Source organism: Mytilus edulis, chromosome 5, assembly GCF_963676685.1.
Source record: "Mytilus edulis chromosome 5, xbMytEdul2.2, whole genome shotgun sequence".
NCBI classification, from domain to species: Eukaryota; Metazoa; Mollusca; class Bivalvia; order Mytilida; family Mytilidae; genus Mytilus; species Mytilus edulis.
The window spans coordinates 12,732,810-12,759,388 of NC_092348.1; the positions used below are offsets into that span (position 1 = coordinate 12,732,810).

The 26,579-nt window shown below is 30.3% G+C and overlaps 1 protein-coding gene across 10 annotated transcripts; it reads left to right on the forward strand.

The window, feature by feature from the left end:
* Positions 1–2,497: 2,497 nt before the first annotated feature.
* LOC139522995 (trichohyalin-like) lies at positions 2,498–26,226 on the forward strand. 10 transcript variants are annotated; one of them, XM_071316706.1, is made up of 9 exons: positions 2,498–2,636; positions 4,954–5,027; positions 5,876–8,692; positions 11,140–11,166; positions 16,769–17,128; positions 18,108–18,251; positions 19,044–19,109; positions 21,005–21,025; positions 23,660–26,226. In XM_071316706.1, the coding sequence occupies exons 2-9, from the start codon at positions 4,995–4,997 to the stop codon at positions 23,909–23,911; spliced, it is 3,720 nt and encodes a 1,239-aa protein (XP_071172807.1). In that variant the 5' UTR covers positions 2,498–2,636; positions 4,954–4,994; the 3' UTR covers positions 23,912–26,226. The 10 variants fall into 10 exon arrangements, with proteins under 10 accessions (XP_071172807.1, XP_071172799.1, XP_071172800.1 ...); XM_071316707.1 differs by having other exon boundaries at positions 2,529–2,636; positions 4,954–5,142; positions 6,088–8,692; XM_071316698.1 differs by having other exon boundaries at positions 2,515–2,636; positions 4,954–8,692.
* Positions 26,227–26,579: the final 353 nt, after the last annotated feature.

The window sequence follows — 26,579 nt, forward strand, 5'->3', positions numbered from 1 at the left end:
AACGAAATAGATAAGGGATTCCGGAAATTATAGTGATTTTACCCAACATCATAAAATTACAGAAATTCGTGATTTTAAGAAATGTTGAGATAAAGTCTTGATCTTGAATTAAAAAACGATAACTGACGAGTAATTTGGTGTGTTCTAAAACGAATAGAGAGCAAAAACATTTAATGAAAATTTAATTGTAGATCCGAAAAGGTCGGGATTATGAAAATTTTGGTACAAAATGTAAAATATTTAGAAGGAATGCAAAAGCATGCGGAGTTACAGTTATAAATATTGTTTTTCATTATTTTAAGAATCTAATTCACTTAATCATTCTGTCTAAAAGAAGAGATACGACTTATTTCCTTTGCTTGAAAAACATGTCGTAATTTTATAATTTTCAACTAATTTCTGAAATAAACGTCAATTTTACAAAAACTGCACAGTACGATTTTGTGACGACGGGGCAAAAATCAAAGTTTAATCATTATTCTTTCATTTAAAAAAAAAAAATAGCCGTGTGTTAGGTGGGTGCATTAAAGTCCTTAACTAGACGTCTTTTTCAAATATTACACTCGCCTATTATCCGAAGTAAAGTTTCCATTTTCCAAAAATGGGTCTAATAAAGTTAATATCTTATGAAGCTCTGTCAATCTTATTTTTTAAAGATATCTCATGCGTTTTCAGGCTTAGGTAAAAAAAAAAGTCCTCTAATATGGTCAGACCACTTGGCATTCAGAGGTGAAAAAGTAAGGCCGGGTAGAAACAGTGCCAACGTGTGCTTTATTAGTATTTTATATGTCCCTGGTTCTTCCAATTTTAGTGGTGATAGCAGAAGGCCTGAAGATCCGTCAACAGTAACATACCTCCCCTCCCTCAGTTTTCTGTATTTAACAACAACAAAAAAGAAGATAAATGGTAGGTTGAATGAAAAAAAATATATAATCATATATGCGAACAGAATACAGGTATATCTTTTGACAATAAATTATTATGTTCGTTATCCTATTTACAGCTAGTTCAAAGCCACTAACAAATATAATTAAAAAAATGCCTCTAAAACTAAATTATCAATCAGTACACATCAACATCCAATTGATTTAGTATAAAAGACGTCATAAACAGTCAGAGAAAAACATGACCTTGTGCAATGCCAATTAAGGTACATGCAGGTATCGGCAGTTTGTAGATCCATGAATGTGTATATATGTATATTACAAAAATATTTACTTAGTACTTATATATAATTAGTGTCTTTTTGTTCGGTTACCCGGCAACTTCCACTCTGTGTTTTTGTTAGATGCATTTCTATTTGTATCCATTTGATGAGTTAAATTTTTAAGCCTTTTTCAACTGATTTTTATAGTTCGTTCTTATGTTGTACCATTACACCAATGTCCAAGGTAAGGTTAGGGTTGGGACCCCGCTTACATGTTTTACCCGGCCGTCACATTATGTATGTATGTGCTTGTCCCAAGTCAAGAGTCTACATAAATCAGTGGTTGTCGTTTTCAGTCTCGTTTGAATTGTTTTTACATTTTTCATTTCGGGGCCTTTTATAGCTTGTAATGGTATTTGCTCATTGTTGAAGGTCATACAGTGAGCTACAGTTTTTAATTTCTGTGTCATTTGGGCTCTTGTGGAGAGTTATCTTATTGGCAATCATACCACATCTTCTTTTTTATATTTGTTGCCGAAACGTACATAGTATTATCAAGGAGATAATCTCATCACACCTCCAGGAAATATATCTAGCATATTTACCTTTCTCATTAGAGAAGAAGACTTTAAATGAATGCAAACTATATTTGCATTCAGATTTACCAAACGTCCCGTCATTCAATTTTTAAAACAGGCAAACTTTTGCCGTTTGATAAGATTGAGTGGAAGTGTAGATAAAGAGTAGAAAAGTCAAAACTGTCAACAGAATCTAACTGCATGTATGCTATATATATCTGCTCACCTGGGGCCCTACCTTGGCGAATAAAAATAATATATTCTATTCGAATCTATTCTATTCTATTCTCTATGATATGATCTGATATGTCTATCTACTATAGTAGGATCTAGTAGATGTAGTGGTATAAATACCCAATATCTCACTGAGAGACAAATATGCACTTCTTTTAATCTATTTTGATGATTTATCTGATTTTTTTTTTATTTAAAGCTATACTAGGCAGTAATGTATCAGAATAGTCTCAGATTTTAATCATAAAACAATTTTTAAATGGGAAATAACTCTGTAAGCCTCAGAAGATCCTTGAACATGTAAAATAAAATTACTAACTTATTAAAAATTACTAACTACAGAAAAGGTAAATTGCAAAATAAAAAACTCAATTAATAAACAATGTTTTAATCATATATTTTTTTAAATTATTGACAGATCTCAAAGGACTTTAAATTAATATTTGAGAAAAACCATGAAAAAGTAACCATAACACTTCGAGCACTTGCTCTTCGAGGGTTATCGTTCGTGGAAACTATGGTGACATGTAAATAATATGGATGCATTGTGGGACATTTCTAATCTGGCCGTGACACCACACGCATTGGAATATGAGAACTGATCAAGTCAACCGTTGATTTACAAGGATTGTTTTTGTTTGTTTGTTTGTGTGTGTGTTATTTTTGCAAAGATAAAGGTATGATATAAAGCTTCAAGTCTCAGCTTTTTATATTCAGCTGCTCTGACACATTTAAAATAGACCAGTTCATTTTGTGTTTTGTTGACATGGTTTAGTTACCGCAATAATGCCAATATTCTAGTTAATGTATACTTTAAAAATGTTTGCATTTGATTTAAATCTCATGTCTGAAATTTGTATATTATATATAGTAAGCATTGTTTCTAATAGTAGCTGCTGTGTAGATAAATCTCCCCAATATACGATTTATTGACCAAACCATTCAAGATCAATGCTAAGATCCTATTGATGTTCAAAACTTCCTAATAGAGGTAAAATGATCATATGAGAGGGTTTTAATGTCCTTTACCGTCAGGTGTCAAATGGTCTTTTCTGTGTAACAGTTTCCATGATTCTTCAAAATATCCGTATTGTGATTTGTATGATGTCTGAAATAATCAGTTGATATTTATATATTTTTTCATTATCAAAAAGAAAATGTACATTTATTGTCATGCACTAAAAATTACTGTTGGGCTTGCGCCATTTGGCAAACATTTTATCGTTCTCCATTATTAAAGTACCCTTTTTCGATGGTTGCCGATTTGACCAGGTGCCGATTTGACTTGTACGCCCCCTCCTTTCACATTGTGTAGTTTAATACCTTTTGTGGAATTTTGAATGAGGGAATTTCAATTCTGAAGATATTAATCTAACAATCTCTGTTTGATAACAGATTTTAACCATTCTTTATTAATTATTAAATTTTTGTGTTTCCCATATATACAAATGTATATCCCATATATACAAATGTATATATATATGTACGGTATCTATATGGTGCAAATTCCATACCAGGAAAGTCCCAAAACATCAATATAATGATAATAATAATAATGAGAAACCACAATCTTAAAATATTTTTTGTACAAACAAAATCCATTTATCTGCTTATTATGGTGATCATCCATATGATGAGAAAGCTGATATAGTATGAAGGAAAACTTTGCTTGTTTATTGGATATCAAATTTCCCCAGAATAGTCATGATAGTACTATTTAAACTTTAATATCTCAGATACTGTAAACATGGTAAAGATACAAAATGGATATAAAATAAATTTTAAACAATTTTTGTCTTTGCTAAAATAACATATAACATGAACATGATGAAGTAGTTCATGTTTTTGTTTTAGTTTAGTGTACAGAAGGATTTATAGTATTGTTGCATTACGAACTTATATTATTTGTACATAATGTGTTCTCCGTACACATTTTATAAAGCATCCTGTTTAACACAGCATTAAAAAAAACAATCTTGACTCTTGTTTCTAGAACTTATAGCATCACATCCATAACACAATGTATAGAATAATAACTTCAGATAAAACAATGTATTGTATGACATAGCCATTATGCTAAAATGCTCTTAGGAAAACACTGCTTACATGTACATATAGTTCAGAAATGCATTAATTATTGTAAATGACTTTAACAGATTGGAAAAAGAAGCAAAGTTTGTAACTATAGATTTTTCCTTTGTTTTCTTTATGCATTATATTGTTTTGATGTTTTTTATTGTCTCCCCTGCATTGAAAGTCTCAGTATGACTGAGACATACTTTTTAAAGACATATTCTATAATTTCGTAGACCAATATTTCTCCTATTTCTATTTGTTTTATCTTTGGAATTATAAATTGCAACATGCATAAGTTTTTTGATATTCAGATGCAGTGAAGTAAATATAAGTTCTTATTCATTAGAATCAAAATACTTTGTAAATCATTTATAGCGGCATGACTATCTTGTGTTTTAAATTAAAACAGTTATACTTCTTCTCATCTTAACTGTAACAAGTCTGGCAATTTTGTTTTAAATGTCTTCAAATCATATCTTTAGCTTTTCTAGTTTTTCAACAATAACAAATTAAATGAATAGCTTTTCTAGTTTTTCAACAATAACAAATTAAATGAAAATATAATTCACATAAATATACTGTCTCACAATCATGACAATGGAGAAACTCCTTGCAGTGGAGGCTATGTTTACATGCAAGCATTTAGACTTTACTGATATCCCAAATAGAATCAATGAAATTGAATGGAATAAAAATAATTACAGGATATTTATGCTGGAATTGATTAAATTACAACTCCAAGTACAAACAATGCAATAGAAATTATGATAAATAACAAATAACATTCTATCAATTTTAACATGTGATTAATTACTAAAAATTACCCTAGCTAGATCCTATGTAAATATGTTGTTTTCTGCTCTTGACACATTACCCATTTCCATTCTTAATTTTATGATTTTATTTTTTATTTTTCAGAATTGTTTGCCCAATTTATAATTGTTAATGCACAATTAGGAATGGCCTATGGTCAAAATGGAGTTTGCCGAAAGGTAATATGAGTGGAACTTCTAGAGTATCTGCACGTTCAACTGCTTCAGGGAGGATAAAAACAGAAAATCCTGCTTTAGTCAAACTTTTGACAAGTGATTCACTAACTGACACAAGGTTCGTAGCCGCTGAGCACACATCACCTGTACATACGCCACACGCTTCTACTAATGTAAAATCAAATAGCACTGCAACCCCAGAAAATAGTGTCAAAAATAGACCAAACTCACGTTTTTCTGAAAAAGGAGATAAAGAAAATAGACCTGATTCAAGATATTCAGAGAAAAATAATTCAGAACAAGCAAAAACTGACAATAGGCCAGAGTCACGTTATTCTTTGAAAAATAGTCCTGTGAAATTGGACATTGATAATAGAGCTGACTCTAGATTTTCACAGACAAGTAATTCAGAAAAGCAGCCTGATTCAAGATATTCTGCAAAAAGTGATAAGGTTGAAAAACAAAAAGAAAATTCTAACAACAGTTCTTGGGGCAATGTTGAAGAATCTCTGACTTTCGATGTAGATAATATTAAAAGCCCAGACTTTGATCAAACATCACCAAAAAGTAATTCACCAACAAAAAAAGAAGTGGAAAATATTCTGAATACTGACAGTGAAAATAATCTTGAGATTCAAAATACAGATAGATTGCCAAGTTCTGAATCTATAAAGCCACAAGAAAATATTTCGGGTAAAAATACCCCATCCAAAATTGATTATTTAAAGATTGATAGGGTTGAAAGTCCTTTATTTGAAAAATCTCCATCAAGAGAGCAAAATAAAACACCTAGTGGTGTGAGTTACAGTTCTAGTAGACTTAAAAATATAAGCACTTCTTCTTCTCAACAGCACCCATTTTTGGAAGCTCGGTCTGTTAGTGAGTTGCCATTTGCACAAGGTGGTGAAGGGATTGAAGCTGATAGTCTTGATGTTGATTCTGGACTAGTGCCAGATACCACTAGCTATTTACAATCTGCACCTGACTCTGGTAGACAAACATATAGAGTGCCTTCACCTGTTACTAAACATGTACCTGTTATAACATCTGCTGAATCTTCTAGGTTTAGAGCCAACTCCAGAACTAGTCAGCGAACAGCTTCTGTAACTAGTGCTACAGGTGTCCCAGCACCACAGTTTGATAGGAACGAATCTGTAGTAAGTGACAACGGTATACCTCCTCCATCTAATATTAATTACGATTTGGCAAGTAATGATATAGAGGATGTGAATCAAGATAACCTTTCTGAAATAAAAAAATTTGACCAGCGGAAAAGTGCTGTATCATTTAAAGAGCCTGTTATAAGTGATTATCATAGTCACACTGAAGGTCGTGGAACTGAAGATTGGGACACTCCACGTGAACGAGTCCCAACACCACATCCTGCTACTCCACAAAAATTTCAAGATTCCTTAGATTTTAACTCTGGCAGGACATCAAACTTATCACCTGACCATACACATCAGTTTGAATCAGATATTCCGTCTGTTTCATTATCACAAACAATAAGATCTGGATCTGCCCGTGCAGACCAAAACAACAGTGCAAAAAGTGGTTCTGGAAGAGCTGTTAAAAAGATATATATTGATTCTCCAACGTTTACAAGAGAAGAAGAGGACGAATTTCGTTTTGTTGAAAGTCGTATTGATGATATGAATGAAGATTTAGAGGACCAAGTTCGTAGAATTGAAGAGCAAGGAAATCGGTATAAACAAGAAAGGGAGGCAATGAATGAAGAAGCAGCTCGATTAAGAGCAGAAATTCAAGCAACTGAAGGATATTCAAATTCTTATAATAGTAGAAATACAAGTGATAGATACGGACAAAGTGATCAGATGGATTCAAGGAGTTACGGAAGATCACAGGATCAGGATAGTGGTTATAGACAAGAGAGAAATCAAAATGGCTACTCAAATAATTCTAACGGTTATGGTAATGTGCGTGACTCTCGTGACGTTCATAATGCTCGTAATGATAATCGTTATGAAGATCGTAATGTTGATGATCAAGAAGGTTATTCTAGGAATCCAGGAGGTTATTCTCAAGAACCAGAAGGATACTCTAGAAATCAAGGTGGATATGCTCAGAATCAAACAGGATATGCCCGAAATCAAGGAGGTCAAGGAAGAGAATCTGAAGGTTATTCCCAAAATCAAGGTGGATATGCTCGTGATCAAGATAGACATTCTAGGGAACAAGATGGATATTCACAGGAACAAGAAAGAAATTCACGCAGGCAAAATGATCAGTATTCACGGAGACAAGATGATCAGTATGATAGACAGCAAGATGATCAGTATTCACGAAGACAGGATGATCAACAGTCACGAAGACAGGATGATCAGTATTCACGAAGACCCAATGATCAAGAGTCACAAAGACCTGATGATCAATATTCAAGAAGACAGGATGATCAGTATTATGATAGGAGGGGAGCTTCTCCGTCTCGATATAGGAATGGAGATGAAAGAGGTGATGATGATCTACAACGTGAAACAGAATATCAGGAAGATTTACGGCACAGATTAGAAAACAATCAAATACACGACTCTGAAGTTGTTATACCTCGCATTCCATTAGATGAACAATATAGAGATTCATTAGATGAAAATGGATATAATGATCAACGTAATTTTGCTAGAGACTCATTAGACCAAGAAGGATATGGGAACTGGGGAAATCCCCCTCCAAATCCTTTTGGTCAAGGTCGTGGTGAAAACGAAAAGTATTTAAGTCAAAGGGAGGAAAAACCTGAATATGAAGAGGATATGGATACCGCTAGGATGGAACTTCTTCATCCAAAAGAGCCAAGAGTCGATTATGTAGAAGAAAACAAATTTACATACGGACTTCCTCCAAGTAAAAGTTATAAAACATTAAAAGAGAAAGAAAAGGAAGCAGAAAGTAAACTTAGTGACATATTTATTCATCCCAAGAAACAAGGTAAAAAACATAAACGAACAATTCCATTGCCAAACGAGGAAAAACGACCACCTCTTACCGAGTTACGTGGCAATGCAGATCAAGGGGCTGAGGGAGTATGGGCTAAAAGGTCAGCACAGTTGGCTAAACACAAGGATGGTAAAACTACTACATCTGGTTCTGTTAAAAAATCTAGAGGTCTTCAAAAATATCCAAGTGATGGTCACCTTCAGACTACAAGTCAAGGTCAGATTCAACAAGGTCAAGGTAGAATGTATGGCACCCCAACACGTAATCAGTATCTTGAACCTTTAGGCTACAAGCCACAAGTTTCAAGGGAGGAGCCAACACAGTCCCCAGTATATAGGGACACAGGTTCATATAAAAAACCAATCGAATTAAAGCCGATAAAAACTGAAATTATGACAGATGATGGACAAAAAATAAGTGTTGACATTAACTTAAAAGTATTAAGTCCAACGTTTCAACGAAGAGTGAAATCTCATCCTGATGATGCCCCAGGATCAGAGCCACCATTTAATGTTCAAGCCGAAGTCAGACAGAAACAGACGGGTGATAGACGTGCAGTTGGTGTCCAGTATCAACCTTCAAATCGTGGCGGAGGAGGAGATCAAACAGAAAGCCGGTACCAGAGCCCACCGAGTGACAACCATTCTCATCAGTCACCGATAAGTCAAGGAAGTCGACAGTATCCAGCAGATAACCAATACAATAGGCAATATCAGGTCAGTTGAATAGAATTTTAGTTAAAAACATGCATATTAAAAGTCAACCAAAAAATTAAAAAAAGATTTAAAAAAAACACTTTAATTTTACTATGTACACACTTGTTTGTTGAATGAAATGAAACAACAGATTTTTGTTCAGAATCAAATCTAAATTTTAAGCAAAGTCTTTTCACAAAGTTGAAAAAACATGAAAACTAGTAGGTTAACATGGTTACATTAAAAATCGTGAAAATTAACTTGACAGAAGAATTAGTATAAAGTATTATTATATATAGATCATTTATAGGCTGGCTTCTTTCAGAGAGTGTGGTCAAGCTGGTACCGCTGTCTTTATTGTGTTTAGTGTTTAGAACTTTTTTTTTTTAATTCTGAAGGAAAGGAAAGAAAAACTCCTATTACCATGATTACTTAAATTACTTGCATGACAAGCTTACCCCTTATATAATGATGTTTTATTTTTTGGCAAGTATACCAGGTCACTTGCTTGCATTAATATATCTTTTTTAAAAAGTATATACCTTATTAGATATAGGTTAATATTGATACAATTTCATAGTTACATTACTATACTGTAATAAAATTTAATTGATTACCCATAAAATATCTGTTTAAGATATTAAAATGTTTAAAAACCTCAGATCTGTTTTTGGATGTTTTCATACCAAACAGTCTTCCATAGTGAATTTAACACTAACAAAATATTTGAAGTGAAGATAACTAGGCTCTTTGTTGTTAGGTATTAAAGTGATCCACTTATATAGGTGTTGACATTAAACACAAGAAAAAAGTTATGAATAGATGTATATTGTAGTTTATTAAGTTATATGCTTTCTTTTTTGTTGGGGTCTTTGATTGTATCAACAATTTTATTGTAAGGAAATCTTTTACAAGTTCATTTGGTGTTTTCAGAGTTGTCATGGTCGATGTATTACAGGTGCCTTGCTCAAATTGTTATGATCTGAATCTGAAAACCAAAGAAATTGTATCATTACTTTTTCGTAGATAAAATTATCCAATTTAATTTTCTCCATTCATATACTTGACAGCATAATTTCGAAAATCTTAATTTCATTATTTTGATTGTTCAAGTCTTTAACAATTTTATAATTTTGGCCTATGACCAAAGTTGAGAAGCACCATAGGCATGTTGAAGCAAAGGTCAGGGACGTATTGGATTAAATTTGTATTAAATATCTGAGTTAATCTTCTAAATCTTGTTATTATTGTTTAATGCTTGATTTAATTTTATACTATTATAAGGACTCATTGATTTAATGGAATCCTTCTGTTTATAGCTCACATGTTAAGTCACATTGCATTTCAATAACAAGAGAAGTTAAGAAATTAGTCTTAGACAGAACTTCTCCAATGAATTAAGTGCAAAAGAAAAATAAGAATATATTAAAACACACGTCTCTGGAGGCTGAAACTATTGCAGGGCAGAAGAACAATTTATAGAAAGGTTTTTTTTCTTCTTACAAAACTATTGTTTGTAGTGCATTAAAAAGAAAAATTGGCATTGAGAATATCCAACAAAAACTGATTGTTCAATTAATAAATCTTGTTATTAAATTTTATTGATCTCAGTATGTTAGATTTTGCAAAACATATTTCATTTATGAAATTGATCATGCTTATGATATAATCTGTTAACATTTTTGTTTTCAAATAAATCTCATTCAAAGTAATTTTCCTGCTTCAATGGACCAGTCTTGTTCATAGTGAAAGGAAAACTAATGCAATGGACAGCAGCTCCATTAAAACTGAATGATAATCGATAATCGTACTAATTATGAAAAAGAAGTAGGAGAGTTGAAATATACCATGCAACTGTCATTATTTTTATGATATATCATTCAGTTTATACAATGCTCAGTTTGGTTTTATTCCTTTAATGTATACAACATGTATTATGAACATTTTATTATATCTAAAAGACAAGCTAAAGACATTTGCTAACATCTTCGTCATTTAGTCTCTAGTGAATTGTCTCATTGGCAATCATACCACATCTCTTTATTTATATAGCTATTGGTATAATTTAAGAAGAAAGCAAGTGAAGGAAGTACATAAGTCTTGATTGTGTGAATGATGAAATGGCTATCACTCTTTTTATTCATATAATGGCAAAGTAAAAATATTAATTGAGTTTTATATTGAAATAAAATCTCTGTATTCATGGTATTCAGTCCAAAGAACTATGTGATAATATTATAGTTGTAAATTTCTTTATAAATACTAAATAAGTTTATGATAGACAACTATCAAATAATCTTCATTTGGGTGTTATTTATAAAAGTCTATTGCTAGTTGTAGACTTGTTATCAAAAACATTTACAATATATTATAAAACTCTTGAAATATTGAAGGTTATATATACTTAGCAGATTTAAATTTTTCTTTATACATTCTATGAGTGTCATTTATATATTTCTATTCTTTAGTTCAGTACCGGTTATATGGGATACTGGGTAGGTGTCTTTTCAGTTATAAATAAGACTAATGGCTTCCAGGAGCTTAGCATGTTGTAGTAAAAAAACCTACTTAGCAACCATTTATTAAATAGAGATTTTTTTCTAATATGCTTTGTTGAGATTGCTGTAGCTTGAATTCTTTAATTGGGTTTTCATTTAAGTGTTCCTAAACAAATACTTAATCAATAAAGTCATTAAAGTTTGATAGTATGTTTTGTCACGTCTTTTATGTTGTTGTGTAAAATCTATGATGATTGCTATCGTTTAATGTCTTATCCTGCAATTAAACTTCTTTCAGTCTCTTCGGAAGGTTCCGTTATTGTGGGCTGTTAAAACCAATGGCCCATTTCCAAACAATATAACAGTGCACAGAACAAATATAGGTTTTTTTTCTCAAATCAATAAATCATTGCAAAGAATACACAGACCTTTTAATATCCCACATTACCATTAAAAAAAGCAGGTATATAATATTTTAGAATAGTTGTTTTTTTAGTCCCTAAATATAGTTTAATAAGTTATGATACATAGCTGCCAAGAATTTAATTCAAAGACAGAAAATTCCATAGCTTATACATGAAATTGCTTTTCTCTTTTCTAAATTTTTGACTTCAAAAGTTTTATCGCTAGAAAGATAAGTGCTTGCTTCTCTCTTTGAAATTTTCTTACTTAACTTGTATCAGAAAGCTTCAAAGCTTATTATAGAAACTCTAAAATGTTATATTAAAACACAAGCAAGAAGGAAATGCAATGAAACAGGAACTACACATCATGAGTTAACAAACAAAAGACATTTAGGGTTAATAAACAAATAAAAAAATGTCTGGTACCTCATCTAATGTTTCCATAAGGCATTCGAGCAGAAAAAAATGGGTAGGCAAGTTTAAGTCTAAGATTTTAATTTTCAAAAATAATTTTAATTGACAATATAACTTTATATAAGAAAGTGTTCTGAACTTGACATTGCTTAACCAAAAAATATAAATATTAATTATGTTAGGTTATAGACATGAAAATTAATAGTAGAATATTTTTTGGGGCGAAATACAAGCTTTCAACCTCATGGGCAGGTGACATAAAGAGATATGGAAAACATTTGAAAATACTAATTGCAGTATACTTGGAAATTAGCAGATATCTTTTGATTACATTTTCATTTTTGGTGAATATTTTTTAGCAATTAAAATTTCTGACTGAATTAGATTATAATGTCAGTCCTAGTCTGTATATATATTAAGCTTGGTATGTCATTGCATGATTATCCATTTGCATGGTGTTATTGTAATACTGCATGAGATAAGATAATGGTCTGAAATCTAAATATTAAGTTAGTATAGTGCATTTTTTAAAACATATATATACAATTATTACCCGTAGGTATATATTTAGTTTGAAAATTAATAAATCAATTTCTCATCAAATACCTTTTTTTTTAACAATTTTATGTAATGTTTGACTTTTAAAGTGACCATACTTTCTATAAATACAAAACTTAGGTATACAGTTATTTCCAAATTTATTGTAGGAGATTTTTATTCGCACCGTATCCTTTCATTTTCAATCTTTTACATATCGATATAATGTCTTTATGTGTTTGTGTTGAAAATAATGTTATCATTGTTTTTTAGCTCACCTGGCCCACAGGGCCAAGTGAACTTTTCGTCCTTCGTCCGTCGTCCGTTGTCGTTAACTTTTACAAAAATCTTCTCCTCTGAAACTACTAGGCCAAATTGAAGCAAACTTGGCCACAATCATCATTGGGGTATCTAGTTTAAAAAATGTGTCCAGTGACCCGGCCAACCAACCAAGATGGCCACCATAGCTAAAAATAGAACATAGGGGTAAAATGCAGTTTTTGGCTTATAACTCAAAAACCAAAGCATTTAGAGCAAATCTGACAGGGTAAAATTGTTAATCAGGTCAAGATCTATCTGCTCTGAAATTTTCAGATGAATCGGCTAACCCGTTGTTGGGTTGCTGCCCCTGAATCCATAATTTTAAGGAAATTTTGCTGTTTTTGGTTATTATCTTGAATATTATTATAGATAGAGATAAACTGTAAACAGTAATAATGTTCAACAAAGTAAGATTTACAAATAAGTCAACGTGACCGAAATGGTCAATTGACCCCTTTAGGAGTTATTGCCCTTTATAGTCAATTTTTAACCATTTTTCATAAATCTTAGTAATCTTTTACAAAAATCTTCTCTGAAACTACTGGGCCAAATTAATCCAAACTTGGCCACAATCATCATTGGGGTATCGAGTTTAAAAATGTGTGGCGTGACCCTTCCAACTAACCAAGATGGCCGCTACGGCTATAAATAGAACATATGGGTAAAATGTAGATTTTGGCTTATAACTCAAAAACAAAAGCATTTAGAGCAAATCTGACACGTAGTAAAATTGTTTATCAGGTCAAGATCTATCTGCCCTGAAATTTTCAAATGAATCGGAAAACCAGTTGTTGGGTTGCTGCCACTGAATCGGTAATTTTAAGGAAATTTTGCTGTTTTGGGTTATTATCTTGAATATTATTATAGATAGAGATAAACTGTAAACAGTAATAATGTTCAGCAAAGTAAGATTTACAAATAAGTCAACATGACCGAAATGGTCAATTGACCCCTAAGGAGTTATTGTCCTTTATATTCAATTTTTAACAATTTTTAACAATTTTCATAAAATTTGTATTTTTTATTAACATTTTCCACTGAAACTACTGGGCCAATTTCATTATAGATAGAGATAATTGTAAGACTGTTTAGTAAAGTAAGATGTACAAACACATCACCATCACCAAAACACAATTTTGTCACGAATCCATCTGCTTCCTTTGTTTAATATTCACATAGACTAAGGTGAGCGACACAGGCTCTAAAGAGCCTCTAGTTGTTGTTGTAAAAACTAATGTAAACATACCATTTATACATTACTACATGTATGTAAATCACAGAAATGCTGAAGTTTTTCAACATTTATTATTTGAACTCTTTAATCGCTTTTCTTATGAAACTGACTACATATTTGGCACCAAAATTTGTCTGATTTTGGTTATAAATACCCAAATAATAGAATATGGATGCATAAGTCTTATAAGATATCTATTTATAGAATCATTACAAATTTCAATTAGTACAAGCATCTGAACTGTATGTCTCAAATTTTGGTCATTTTTTGGTCATTTTGGAAGTACAAATTATTTTTTGTATAATACAAGGATAAATATGTCAGAGTGTTTATTTGTGCCTAACCAGTGTGAGAAATTAGAATATTCAGTGCATGGACATAATTTAGTGTAATATATTTGAATATGTATACATATATATATGAAAACAGATTTTTTGCAAAATTATTCTGAAGTCATTTATGTTTGGATTTATAAAAAACCCGGTTATTGAAAAAGACACAGAGTTCTCTGAAGATTATTTGTTTATTTGTTCAGTCTTGTCATCAGTTATTTTTGCTTTCTCCATATTTAAACATCTATTATAAGTTTTTACAATTTACTTTGGTTTATATATATACAACCAAATAAGCAACCAAATAAGCAAATAGACCTGTAACAATTGTGTTTCTATTAGTACTAAGTTCATAATTTCAACCAGAAGTTATAGATCTAACCAAAAAAATAGTTTGAAGACATAGATTCTCATGAAATATATAACAAGAAGTGGTACACTGGACCTAATAACATTAATTAGTCTTGCAACATATCAAGAAACCCACCAATCCCATCTGTGCAAAATAAATTCTACTTCACAAAGAGACCTCATAAACAAGACGTCAAGTTCTGACTTATAATTGGATTGATACTATTTCAATAGACATATTTACACTTTTGGAGTTGAATTGAAAGTAAATACAAAAGCTATTAATGTTCATTGTAAAAAAGGACCTTATTTTTTTTTATTCAAGACCCATTTTGTATAATTATAACCTATTAAAAAAAGTACAAATATGAAATTCTAGTTGTGTTTTTGATATGATTCAATGAAGCCCGAGCAACAAGAAAACATTTAAGCCTTCAGGAATTTAAAAGAATATCTTTTAAACCAATACAAGTTTAAATGTAAGGATATGTTTTCTCTTATGATATTTAGTTACTATTTCAGTGAAGCGTTTGCCAATATTATTTATGTAAATCAATACTTGAACAATGGTTCAAATACCTTTCTTCATTAATACTAGTTAATCTCTACTGAAATTTATTTGAACAAATTAAAGATATATAGACAGGACTAGTTTGAATAAGTTTACTTTTTGTTTTTAGAAATTTAATGATCTAGATTGCTTTACTTCCTGATAATAGACATTATAATGTGGCAAACTCAGTTGCCAGAACCCCAGAGTAGGGAGATTTTCAAATGGATTGGGTTCTTAGAATAAAACCGTATGAATTGATAAGTCCTTTTCATTAAAATAGCTTTCTTTAATTATAGATTTACCTAACAGTTTTTCAGTAGCCCCCCCCCCCTGTCTTTTAAGATTATATTAAAGCATTGCCGTCTTTACTACCAGTAAATAAATTGTCATTTTAGACCATGGCAAATACAGTTTCTTCTTGTGGTCTACTATGGAAGGACATGTCTTTAATACCAAATAAAATCCTTCTACAACTTCCAAAATTCAATGTTTGCAAAGTTATCAATGTCAGAAGTATGGACTTTGATTTTGAACAATGACAAAGCAGACATTTTCTGATTTGCTGAGAGTCATGACATCAAAAAAACCTTTGGTTAAAAAATCTTCGTTATCAAACATGAAAATAATTTGACCAAGAACACCTGGGCGGCTTTTCATATGTATTCTGGCCTTGTGTTTAATAAGACAAGTATATATTTGTATCATATTAAACAAGATAGAATTAAGTTTTAAAGGTTCTGAAATTAGTCATTGTTATTTCAATAATCTTGAGACAATCTTGATCTTTATCCAAATTGTTTTTTTATTCAAATCTATAAATATTAAGGTTATCCCTGTAATACAAGACGAATGCAATTATCTTACCTAATTAGTGGATAATTGTAAAAGGTGAAGGGACTTTTTGTATTGTACATACATGTACCATGAAGTTGTCAGAAAGTCTTCTATTGAGGTGTACAAAATAGACATACAATTTATCTACTGAGAATGAACCAGCTGTTTTATCATACCAAAGTTTGGTGGTCCTCTCTGAGTTCTGATTTCTCACCGTGCTGAAAGTGGTGCTAAACACCAACATTAAAACATTAGCTGACAAACAAATCAATATTATGATTAATTAAAAATAAAACAAATTAACAACACAAAAAGATAACAAAAAAGTTTTGAAAAAATACAATTAGAAATGAGATTGTGAGCTAGGTCTCCTTTACAATTACTTCTTTAAAAATTAAAGTTATTAGCGTTATTATTTAAATGATGTCTATGTGTAACTACTTATTTTGTGTAAGACTACAAATGTTATTATAGATGATTTGAAGTTGATATTGAAATAGTTTATATTTGAAAATACCTACTTAAAAATTCATAGTCTAGCCTAAAATAGAATTTTTATATATGAAACATCCAAATTATTTATATGTATTGAAGTAATAAATTTATATACATATTTAAGGATCAGCCCCCTCCCCAGCAACCACTACAGACAGAAGCTTACAGAGGGAATGATTATGACGGCATCGATGAAGAGGCACTACTTAAGCAGGAGGAGGCATTAATGGCAGAATTAAATTTGTCACCAAATCCTTATGCTAAAATTCCACCAATACCGATCCGTGATGAGCTTACTGTTCCTGTCATTGTTGAAAAAGGAGGGTATGCTTCTATGTACCAGGAAAATAAGCAGAAAGATCAAAACCAGGAACCATGGTACCAAGTTTATACAGTTAGAGACTTTAAAAAGATGCAGAAGGAGGTTCGACTAAATAGAGGAACCCTTGGACCTGACCTGGATAATGAAACATACAAGGATAAGGTATGAAATATTGGTATTAATTTCTGTTACAAAAAAAAAAATTGAAGATTGACATGAGAGCTACGTCTGCTTAAAATCAACCTTATGCAAATGAATATTAATACATCTGTCATTTATTTCATATTTGAATGCTCCATAATCAATCAGCCTTATACATGTACATGAGGTTGATTTTGATCAAACACAGCTCAAATATAAAGTGTGTTTAAAGAACAATCTTAATAATTTTTTTTACACTAAACCAAACGGTAATAATGTATTCTAAGTTATACTGTAATGTTTAAAATGACTCGTAGGGTTTGTTTTTGTGAAATGAGTCGCTGATCATTTATAAAAAGTAACAGAAATACTTTTAATATTTCAAATATATTTAACTTTATTATATAGTTTGACCGAGTTGTTCATAAGATTTTAACACTGCATACTTTTACAAAGTATTTTAAATCTTACTGAATTACTTAGGACTTGTCAGGTGGAAAAACCTTTGACACTTCATAAAAAATTTAAACATTGTTAGTTATTCCTTGGTGCAGATCTACTGTAAATTCTTCTATTTTTCAAAGTGAATTTTAAATGTTTTTCATTTTTCTTAATTTGTGTTTAAATGAATAGGAGCTTCATACCATATTAGTTATTAATATTAAAATCTTGTTGATTTCTGAAAAGATATTGATTAATATTTTTTAATTTTAGATACATGTATATACAACTGTCTTATAGGGACGTCTGACATTGACCTCACTTTCATTGTTCATTGTTCAATGTCATAGTTTTCATGATACTGTAATAAGGTCAAGTAACAGTAAATGTCAGAGAGTTTTGTCCAATTTGTCATGGCAGCTACTGTACACCTACTCTATATCCTATCTCTTCTAATGAAACTGTAAAGGTATGCCGTCAGCCTATTTGATTGTATTGACAACAATCCACCAGTCTATAATGTTTCTCATTTTGGAAACCCTTTGTTTATAATTTTCAGCTTGAGAAGAGGCATAAACAGTTTGAGTATGCAAGAATGGTAATGGAAAAAAATAAACATGACTTGCATGATAAGAAACCGACCAACAAATATCCTCGAAAAGACCCTCAGGTAGAGGAATCGGAAAAAAGTAAACGAAAGGCAGTAAGTATACATCTTAATGAATAATTTTAAAATGTGTGACTAGATAATCATATCACAACTCCTGTTGCAGTCTATCTGAAATTTTTGTTCTTTCTGTATTTTTGCACAGTAAACTTTCAGTGACTGATTCAAGGTTTTAAGACTACTGTAAATTCAGAAATTAATGCGAGGTTTTTATTATTGCGAAAAATGCGACTGAGTTGTAAACGCAATAATTTAAACTCGCATTTTGAAATATTTTATATGAATTTGACAGGATTTTTCTCAAAATCGTAAATATTAAAATCGCATTTAAGTCTAAAATGACAAAATCGCAATAATAAATGCACGCAATAATTTCTGAATTTACAGTATTTAAGTCTGTACATGTTATCCAATGAAATGTTTAACCTAGAAGAGTGAGAAAAATATGAATCATAGCATTATACTTATTGGAATTATCATTTCATACTTTTCACCAATTTTCTGATTTGCAAAAACTAAACTATATGAGTTAATATAACAATGCATGTATTTGGGATTTAAAGATTAAGAACTTAATCCAGATTTTCATTCCCAAAAAACTTGTTTTTCATTTAGTGCAAAACATCATACATTTAGGAAAGGAAAATGGTTTATGGAAAATATAAACATTGTTTTAACTGATTGAAAAATTGTTGATATTTCCTTCATTCAGGAAGTAAAAAAATATCATATATTTTTCTATACTTGTGAAAGTTTTATTTTTCTATACTTGTGAAAGTTTTATTTTTTTATTTTCAAAAATAATAAGTGAGCACTTATTTTGTGTAGGAAAAAATCCCTGCAGACAAATTAAAAGATCCATACTTTATTACGAGTAAAAATCTTAAAAAAGCAGTGAGTATGATGGGATATAAATACTAACATGCTTGTTGGAAGTGCTTCATGTAAATGAACTCAATATTGGCTGAAATGTTATAGATTTGGAATGTGAATGTATCGATATTTGTATGTATTTCTATCAATATGGAATGTCATGTTTGCTTTAATATGTAATACTATTTGTAAAGTTTGATTATGTGTGGAAGTAAAATTAACTATTCATTAATCAAATAAGTTTTGACTCAAATTGACTGGTCAAATATTTAAATAAAGTTTAGTCAAGTTGTCTGTTTTCACAGATTATAGAATTGAATAGTTGGTATTGTTTTTATGCATTTTACTTTTAATATTAAAATTAACCAAAAACACTAACAATATTTGCACAACAAACCATATTATTTTGGATTATGCTGTAATTTTCTTAAAAGTTTTTTTGAATGGATTTTTTTTATTTAATTCATCAAGGGAATGTGAAAGAGGGAAGGTTAAACTGTTTTGATTTTCTTTGATATTTAACAGAAAAGAATACATGCAGACTGATTGATTTATAGATGCAATTATCTCAAATTATCTCCCTTTTGCTTAAATTCAAGAAACATGAATTAACCAAAAAATAACTGCATGTAAATCTTGAATAAAGGCCTGTATAAAAGATTAATTTTTACTTTAATATTTTCCTTCAAATTACATTTTCATGTTTCTGTTTGGTAATGTAAATAAATGGAAGATGTCAGTTCTCGTCGATGTTGATAATTACAAATATTGCGGGAGTGTAGAGTAAACGCATAACCCTCCTCGGTGTTTGTCTTTATTTGATTATGTCATTAGTCTTAATTATGACAAACAAGATGTAATTATATTGTCATTACATACTTGAATTTAAATAGGTATGACTTGTATATTGTGATTTAAGTAAGGATTGCATAACAATAGGACTGTAATTTGATCCCCCAAGTAATTAGGCAAATTGTTACAGTTATACATACTGCTTACCATTTAGTATGTTGAAAATTTGGTTTCTTAAACAATTAAATATTTGTACAAGGCTTAAAAAGTATTATTTTTGTGTAAGGCCCAAAAGAGATTATTTTCATGCAATATATTTTACTTTTTCTCTTTCTGAAATTTTTGTTCTCAATAATTACATAGGGCTTGAAATGCATGGTACATGTTAATATTAACATTACATGTGCTTATCACTAATCAGGGTAAACAATTGTCTGTGCAAACACAATTCTTACCAATCTCTTTCTACTGAGAGGATATTTGGAAATCTTAAGAGTTCCATAGTTACCTTGTCATTAGTCAGAGATTACTCTGAGGTCTAACGACTGTTTTTCTCTGAGGTCTAACAACTGTTTTGCCAGACAAGCTGGGCTGTGGTCCTACATTGGACATCAGAGTATTCTGGACTACGTTGTCATACATACCACTGTTAGTTTATTCATTTAGTGTACTGAAAGTATTGGCAACTTAAAAATGGTTTGTGAACATAAACCTCAAATTTAAGACAAATTTTCATATGCTCCTGCCACGTTTTCTGCAGGACCATTCTACTGACTTTTGGTTTAAAACATTCTTCAAAATTCCATTTTATTCTTTCAACATTACAATATGCATAAGATGGGCATATAATTGACACATTCCCTGTTTCCATTCTCAATTTTATATCTGAGATTCATTAAATGGAATACTAGTCATCACTCACAATGATTGGTTAGCAAAAAACGACTATGAACAGTGAAAATCCTGAATTTGATGGAAAATCTGTACAATAAAATTTAAAAAATCCTTATTAATATTTCCAATGGGAATATAGCATGTAGAATTGGGTAACATAGGGGTTGAATTTAGTAACATATAGCATGTGTATGAAGTGTCTGCATGTTGTTTTTGTTTATGTTTTAAAGCAAGAAAATAGTACAAGAAAGGTATGTATTAGACACTTCACCCTGTGTTTATAGCTTCACTTTATGGTCAGCTTTGTTTTATATGTATATAGTATAGAATATTCATTTACTCCAGATTTTACTTTGTTACACCCAGTGATGCAATTTTTATTACAAAATGACAAATGTCTGTTTACAGGTAGTCTTTAGTACCATATCATGAAATATTATAAGGGGAGATAAAAACTCTTGAATTAAATTTCAGACAAGGAACACAATTTGACAAGAGTATATTTTTTCATATTTTCTTGGACAATTAATTAAGTAATACATGTATCAATTCTGGAAAACTTATATGCCAAGAAAAATGCAAAATTCATTGGCTGTGAACTAACATACAGTTTTTTACTATAAATAAGAACTACAGTGATCATTATGAAATCAAATCATTTGTAAAGGTCCACAGTCAGTAGGCTTTGTCAGTAAAAACCAGAATACAGGCACAAATCATTGATGTAATGATATTAGTTCCTTGTTGGGAATGGCTTGTACGTCATCTGACCCATATTTTCCCCGTAATTCACTATAATATTCTGAAGGAATTGACACATATGTTTAATAGCAGGTGCTGGTTATTCAACGGTAAATTTAGGTCCAGTGTAGTTGTGTTTTTTTTTTACATTTTATGGTAATAACTAACCCTTTCATTTATTTTTTAGAGGCGAAAAGGGTAAGCTTATGGTTCAAACCCTCCCTCTCCCTTCTAAGAAAAAAAAATGACCTTTCTTAAGAAATTTTTGGCATAGCATATATGCATTACTTTGTCCTTTTATCAAAATCATTTTTTATTAGCAGTATTTTGTTTATTCCAACCAGTTTCAAGTTGTTTCATTACCTACTTTATGACTAAAATAATTGTCATCTGAATAGTAAAATTGTTCCCTTTTCTGTCCTTAACCAGCTTTTAATTCCTTTAAAGTTATTATAAATGGTTATTAAAAAAATCACAATAATTATGATTGATCATAAATCTTTCTGACCAACCTGTATAGAAAACTCTGACCATATACATCAGGCAGGTTTTGTCTGATCAAATAATCTTAGATTATGCTCGCTCACGAGTTAAAAAACAATAAGACAACAATATAAAGGAAAATGTATTGTTTTAATATTGTCACCAGCTTATTTGAATTCACATGGTTTTATATATATATATAAATTTGGACACACTTTAGAGTAGCTTCACTTATTCATTGGTTACTAAGAGGCTTTTTTTTTAACAATAACTGTTTTATGATGATACAGTAAAAATTGTCAATGATTGGTGTGACCAAGCAGTGTGTCAAATTCAAACACAAAAGGTCACAGGTTCTTTTAAAATGAGACATCAGGTCACCTACCAAACCTTGCAAGGTTGCAGGTCAGATTTGACCATGTTGCAGCTACATATATAAGAAATTCAGAGAGAGGTTTTGTGTTATTTGTTGTTGTTGAGAAAATATGAAAAAACAGGGACATGGTCCACAAAAATGCCTCATCTCTACCCCGAGAAAATTGACAAATAAGCTTGTCAGTAGACATATACCCTATTTCTTTAAATATTTATACAGCCCTGATGTTAACAGGTTATACAGAAACCCATTATATTTCACTATACCAACTCATAACATATTATACACTAGTTTGTTCCTTACATTCAACCAATAAGTTCATTGTTACAGAATATATAGAGACAAATTGCATTATATGTTTTTCGAGAGGTATTAGTAATTTTAATTCTTCCACTGGTTTTCTTTTTTGTTTGCAGAACATGAAAAGATTCATATTTATTTGGAGACATGCTTAACAACCAAATGAAAGTGATTCTATGCTTTGATTTCCTTTAAAACCCATGCCTGATTTCTGATAAATATGGCTCCCACCTGCTTTTTTCTACCAACTACATGTATTTTGTTGACCAGTAAATCTTTGAAGTTTTTTTTTACATGCTATATTTACTTAACCTTTTTTTCCCTAGGTCCTTGAATACTTATTTGCTTTGGAGCAATGTTTACATACTATTGAAATGTTTACATAAACTCTGTTAAATAACGTTTATATATTACATACTCTAAAAGGAAAATACAATAAACTTTCAACTTTATATGCATAGCAGAATTTGTTAAATGCAATTTATAGTACATATTGTCCCCATATTAAGTAGTTGAAGCATGTACGTAGCTTTGATAAAAAAAATACAGGATAAGTGTCAAAATTAGTGTTCACTATACATGTCAAATTGGTGTGATATATATATTATAAATACTGGATAAAAAATGAAAGAATTTTATTTGTTTGCCTTCAGATAGTCTGTATTTGATATAATACACATAGAATTGAAGTAAAAAATATCAATACTGATCAATTAAATAAATAATAATCACATAAAGATTTATAGGTACTTTTCATTGAACACTTAATGGATTTGGGTGCCACTGTAAATAGCAATATTCAATTAGAATTTATTTTTGTTGAGATTTTTACATTTATATACATGATCTTCCACCACCACATGAAAAATCATTAGTCTACAAATATTTTCTATTTTTAAGCAAATAGGAAATTAACCCCTCATAAACTTAAAAATATATTCCAGAAATGTCATTGTTATAAATTATAATTGATTTCTATTTGTAGGCCCTTGATTATGCAAAGAATGTTCCAAGGCCAGCAGTGAAAGCCAGACCAACACAATACAACAGTTATGAAGTTGCTTCACAGTTATCTCCCATTGTTAAAGCAGGATCTACTGGGTCAAAGTCACCAACACATAGCACACAAAATGTTGATGTTGTAGATCTAAAGAAACTTCAACAAAGACATGAACAGGAAAAGAAAAATATAGCCATGATGAGATCTAACATGGAATCAGTGCCGCAGAAGGCTTAATCATACTGTTATACTTGTTCGTAGTTTATAAAAAAATCTATTTGAATTATTTGCTCTATATTTTAATTTATAAAAAAGAAAAGAAGAGCAATATGAAATTATGCATGACTTTGTATTTGTTTTTGTCGAACCATCTGATCTATAACATGATGTATGGTTTTACCAATGAATAGACCTACTAGAAAATTGGGTTAAATATCTTCACAACATTCACAAATTTTGCAAAGTACACACAAAAACAGTGAATATAGATAAAAACAATTCTGTTCTAATTTTTCGATGACAGTAAAATGTGCTACATTAGCATGATTAGAGCAGAGAATCTTGCAAAGATATATTTGAATATTTGTTTAATGTATATTTATATATATATATATATATATATATGTATAATATATAGACAGTAGAGATCTATTTATAGTTATAGTATTGTCTGGGTGGAGAAAATATCTTTTATGTAACCTTTTTCAAAGTTTTATAATTAAAAGTTTTTTGTTATCAGCCTAGTTATAGACTGAAACTGATTTATTCCCAAGTGCCACAAGAAGAAATCTATATATTTATATATAAACAAAGGTTTTAATCACAAACTGGAAGTTTTAATAGGTAGTTTTCACATGAAAAAGTTATTAACGAACAGACAGTAGGTTTTAGCACTAACAGTAATTTAACATCATTTACTAAGATAATGAAAAAATCAGTGAATGAAATTTTCTGTTTTTTTTTTATCTACTTCAATTTTTTTTTTTAAAGGATTATAATAGTCAGAGTTATATTAAAAGAAATGCTTTTAAACATTTCGTATAAATCTCTCAAAAAGACCTAATATAAATTCCAAAGGTCCAGAGACCGTTTTTTTTTTTCATCTCATACCTCCAACATGGCATTTATTATATTTTAACATTTAGCACAGTCCCATAAAACTGACACTTGTAACTTCACAGAATAGGACCTCATATCTCTTCTTTATATCCGTCCTCTTTTATTACATTATTGAGTAGATCCATGAGTCGTATCCATCCAATAGAACATTTGCTATCCATTTAGTGCTGAACATTATATACCCCATATTGAAGCATACTGTGATATATTTTAATATTGTACAAATTATAATTAGAATTACATTTTATTTAAGTGTCAAATTTTCATTATTATATTTGTATATTTGAAAAAAATGTCTTTATTGCCATTATTTTTATTCCAAGTTTATTCATATTGTATAAAACTGTCTTTATGAAGTGTTGAAGCATTAAGCTTAGAGTATTGATTTGTTTTCTTTAGTGTTATGTGATACGTTTGTTCTTTTTGTCATAGTTTTTCAATAATATTCCTTCATTTTAATGTTACATTCGACTAATCAAAATTAAAGCGACATAAGTTTTTATTTTACACACATTCTTCATTGCATTTTGTATATAATACCTATAATGAATATGCATTTCACAAAAAAATGAATATAACTTAATGTAAACATATTTGTTCAAGTGCTGTCTGTACTTATACTAACAGAATAGTTCATCAGTAACAGTTGATTTGTTTTATGAATTATTTTTTTATATATATAATTGAAATAAGTCATCCTTTATTATTTATTTCATAAAAAATACACAAAATATTATTTATTGAAGCACACATAAATTAATCTGATCATAAGAGTTTTCACCCTTTGCACTTCTAATTTGCTCAAAGCCCTATGATGAGTGATTTAAAATGTCGGGAGAAATGTCATCTCTGTGTTTTATACATTTGTATTTCATTTATTATATGTATACAATTATTACACCTTTTATAGTTATGCCAGGAGTTAGTCGATATGTAGAAGATCTCTTAATATATCTTTCTGTATTTTTGGGTGGTGGCAAATCTATAAATAACAAAAATGTTCTACTTTAGTTGTTTGTTCAACACATAATTTAAGGAATATGCAAATTGATTGTCTAGTCTTTTGTTTTTTTAATACATCTTTATACATCCTTGGCAAATTACCACTGGATATTATAACCAACCAACAATCAATCAAATTTCAGAAATTACATGAAACTTGTCAATGCAGTTATATTTGAGGAAAAAACATCTCTATTTGGTTTTAAATTTTTTCTTAGGTGTAACTTTTATATGTAAACCAGTTTTACAAAGACACATTAAAATTACTTTTAAAAACAACAGAAGCACTAACATATTATGTTACCATCAGTATTTATATTCACACCTTTTGTAAAGCCCATTTGATGTATGATTAGAACTGTAGCTTTGAAGATGGATGTTTGGTCAACAGAGATATGTATTCAGAAAGAGAATTAAACTGTTACATATTATATTGTCTTGTTATTAATCAACAAAAGTGGGGGAAATTCATGTTACTGTATGACTTTCACTTCAAGAAACAAATTGAAATAAAAGCAAGCTCAAGATTAACCTACTCTCAAAGATTGAATTATCTCCCTTTAGATATAAGTAACAGTTTGAGGGGATCAACTGTAGTATTAATTGTTTGTATTGGGATTTATCCATGCACAAGATAGCCATGAAGACTGTTCTTCTTGACATGTTACTGTGTTTGTATATCACTTTACTTCACCTCAGCCATTACCAACAGTGTACTTATGATACTTGAGCCAACAGGATAGAGTGATTCAGAGCTGCTCTGAAAAAGTAAAAGGAAGTAAGC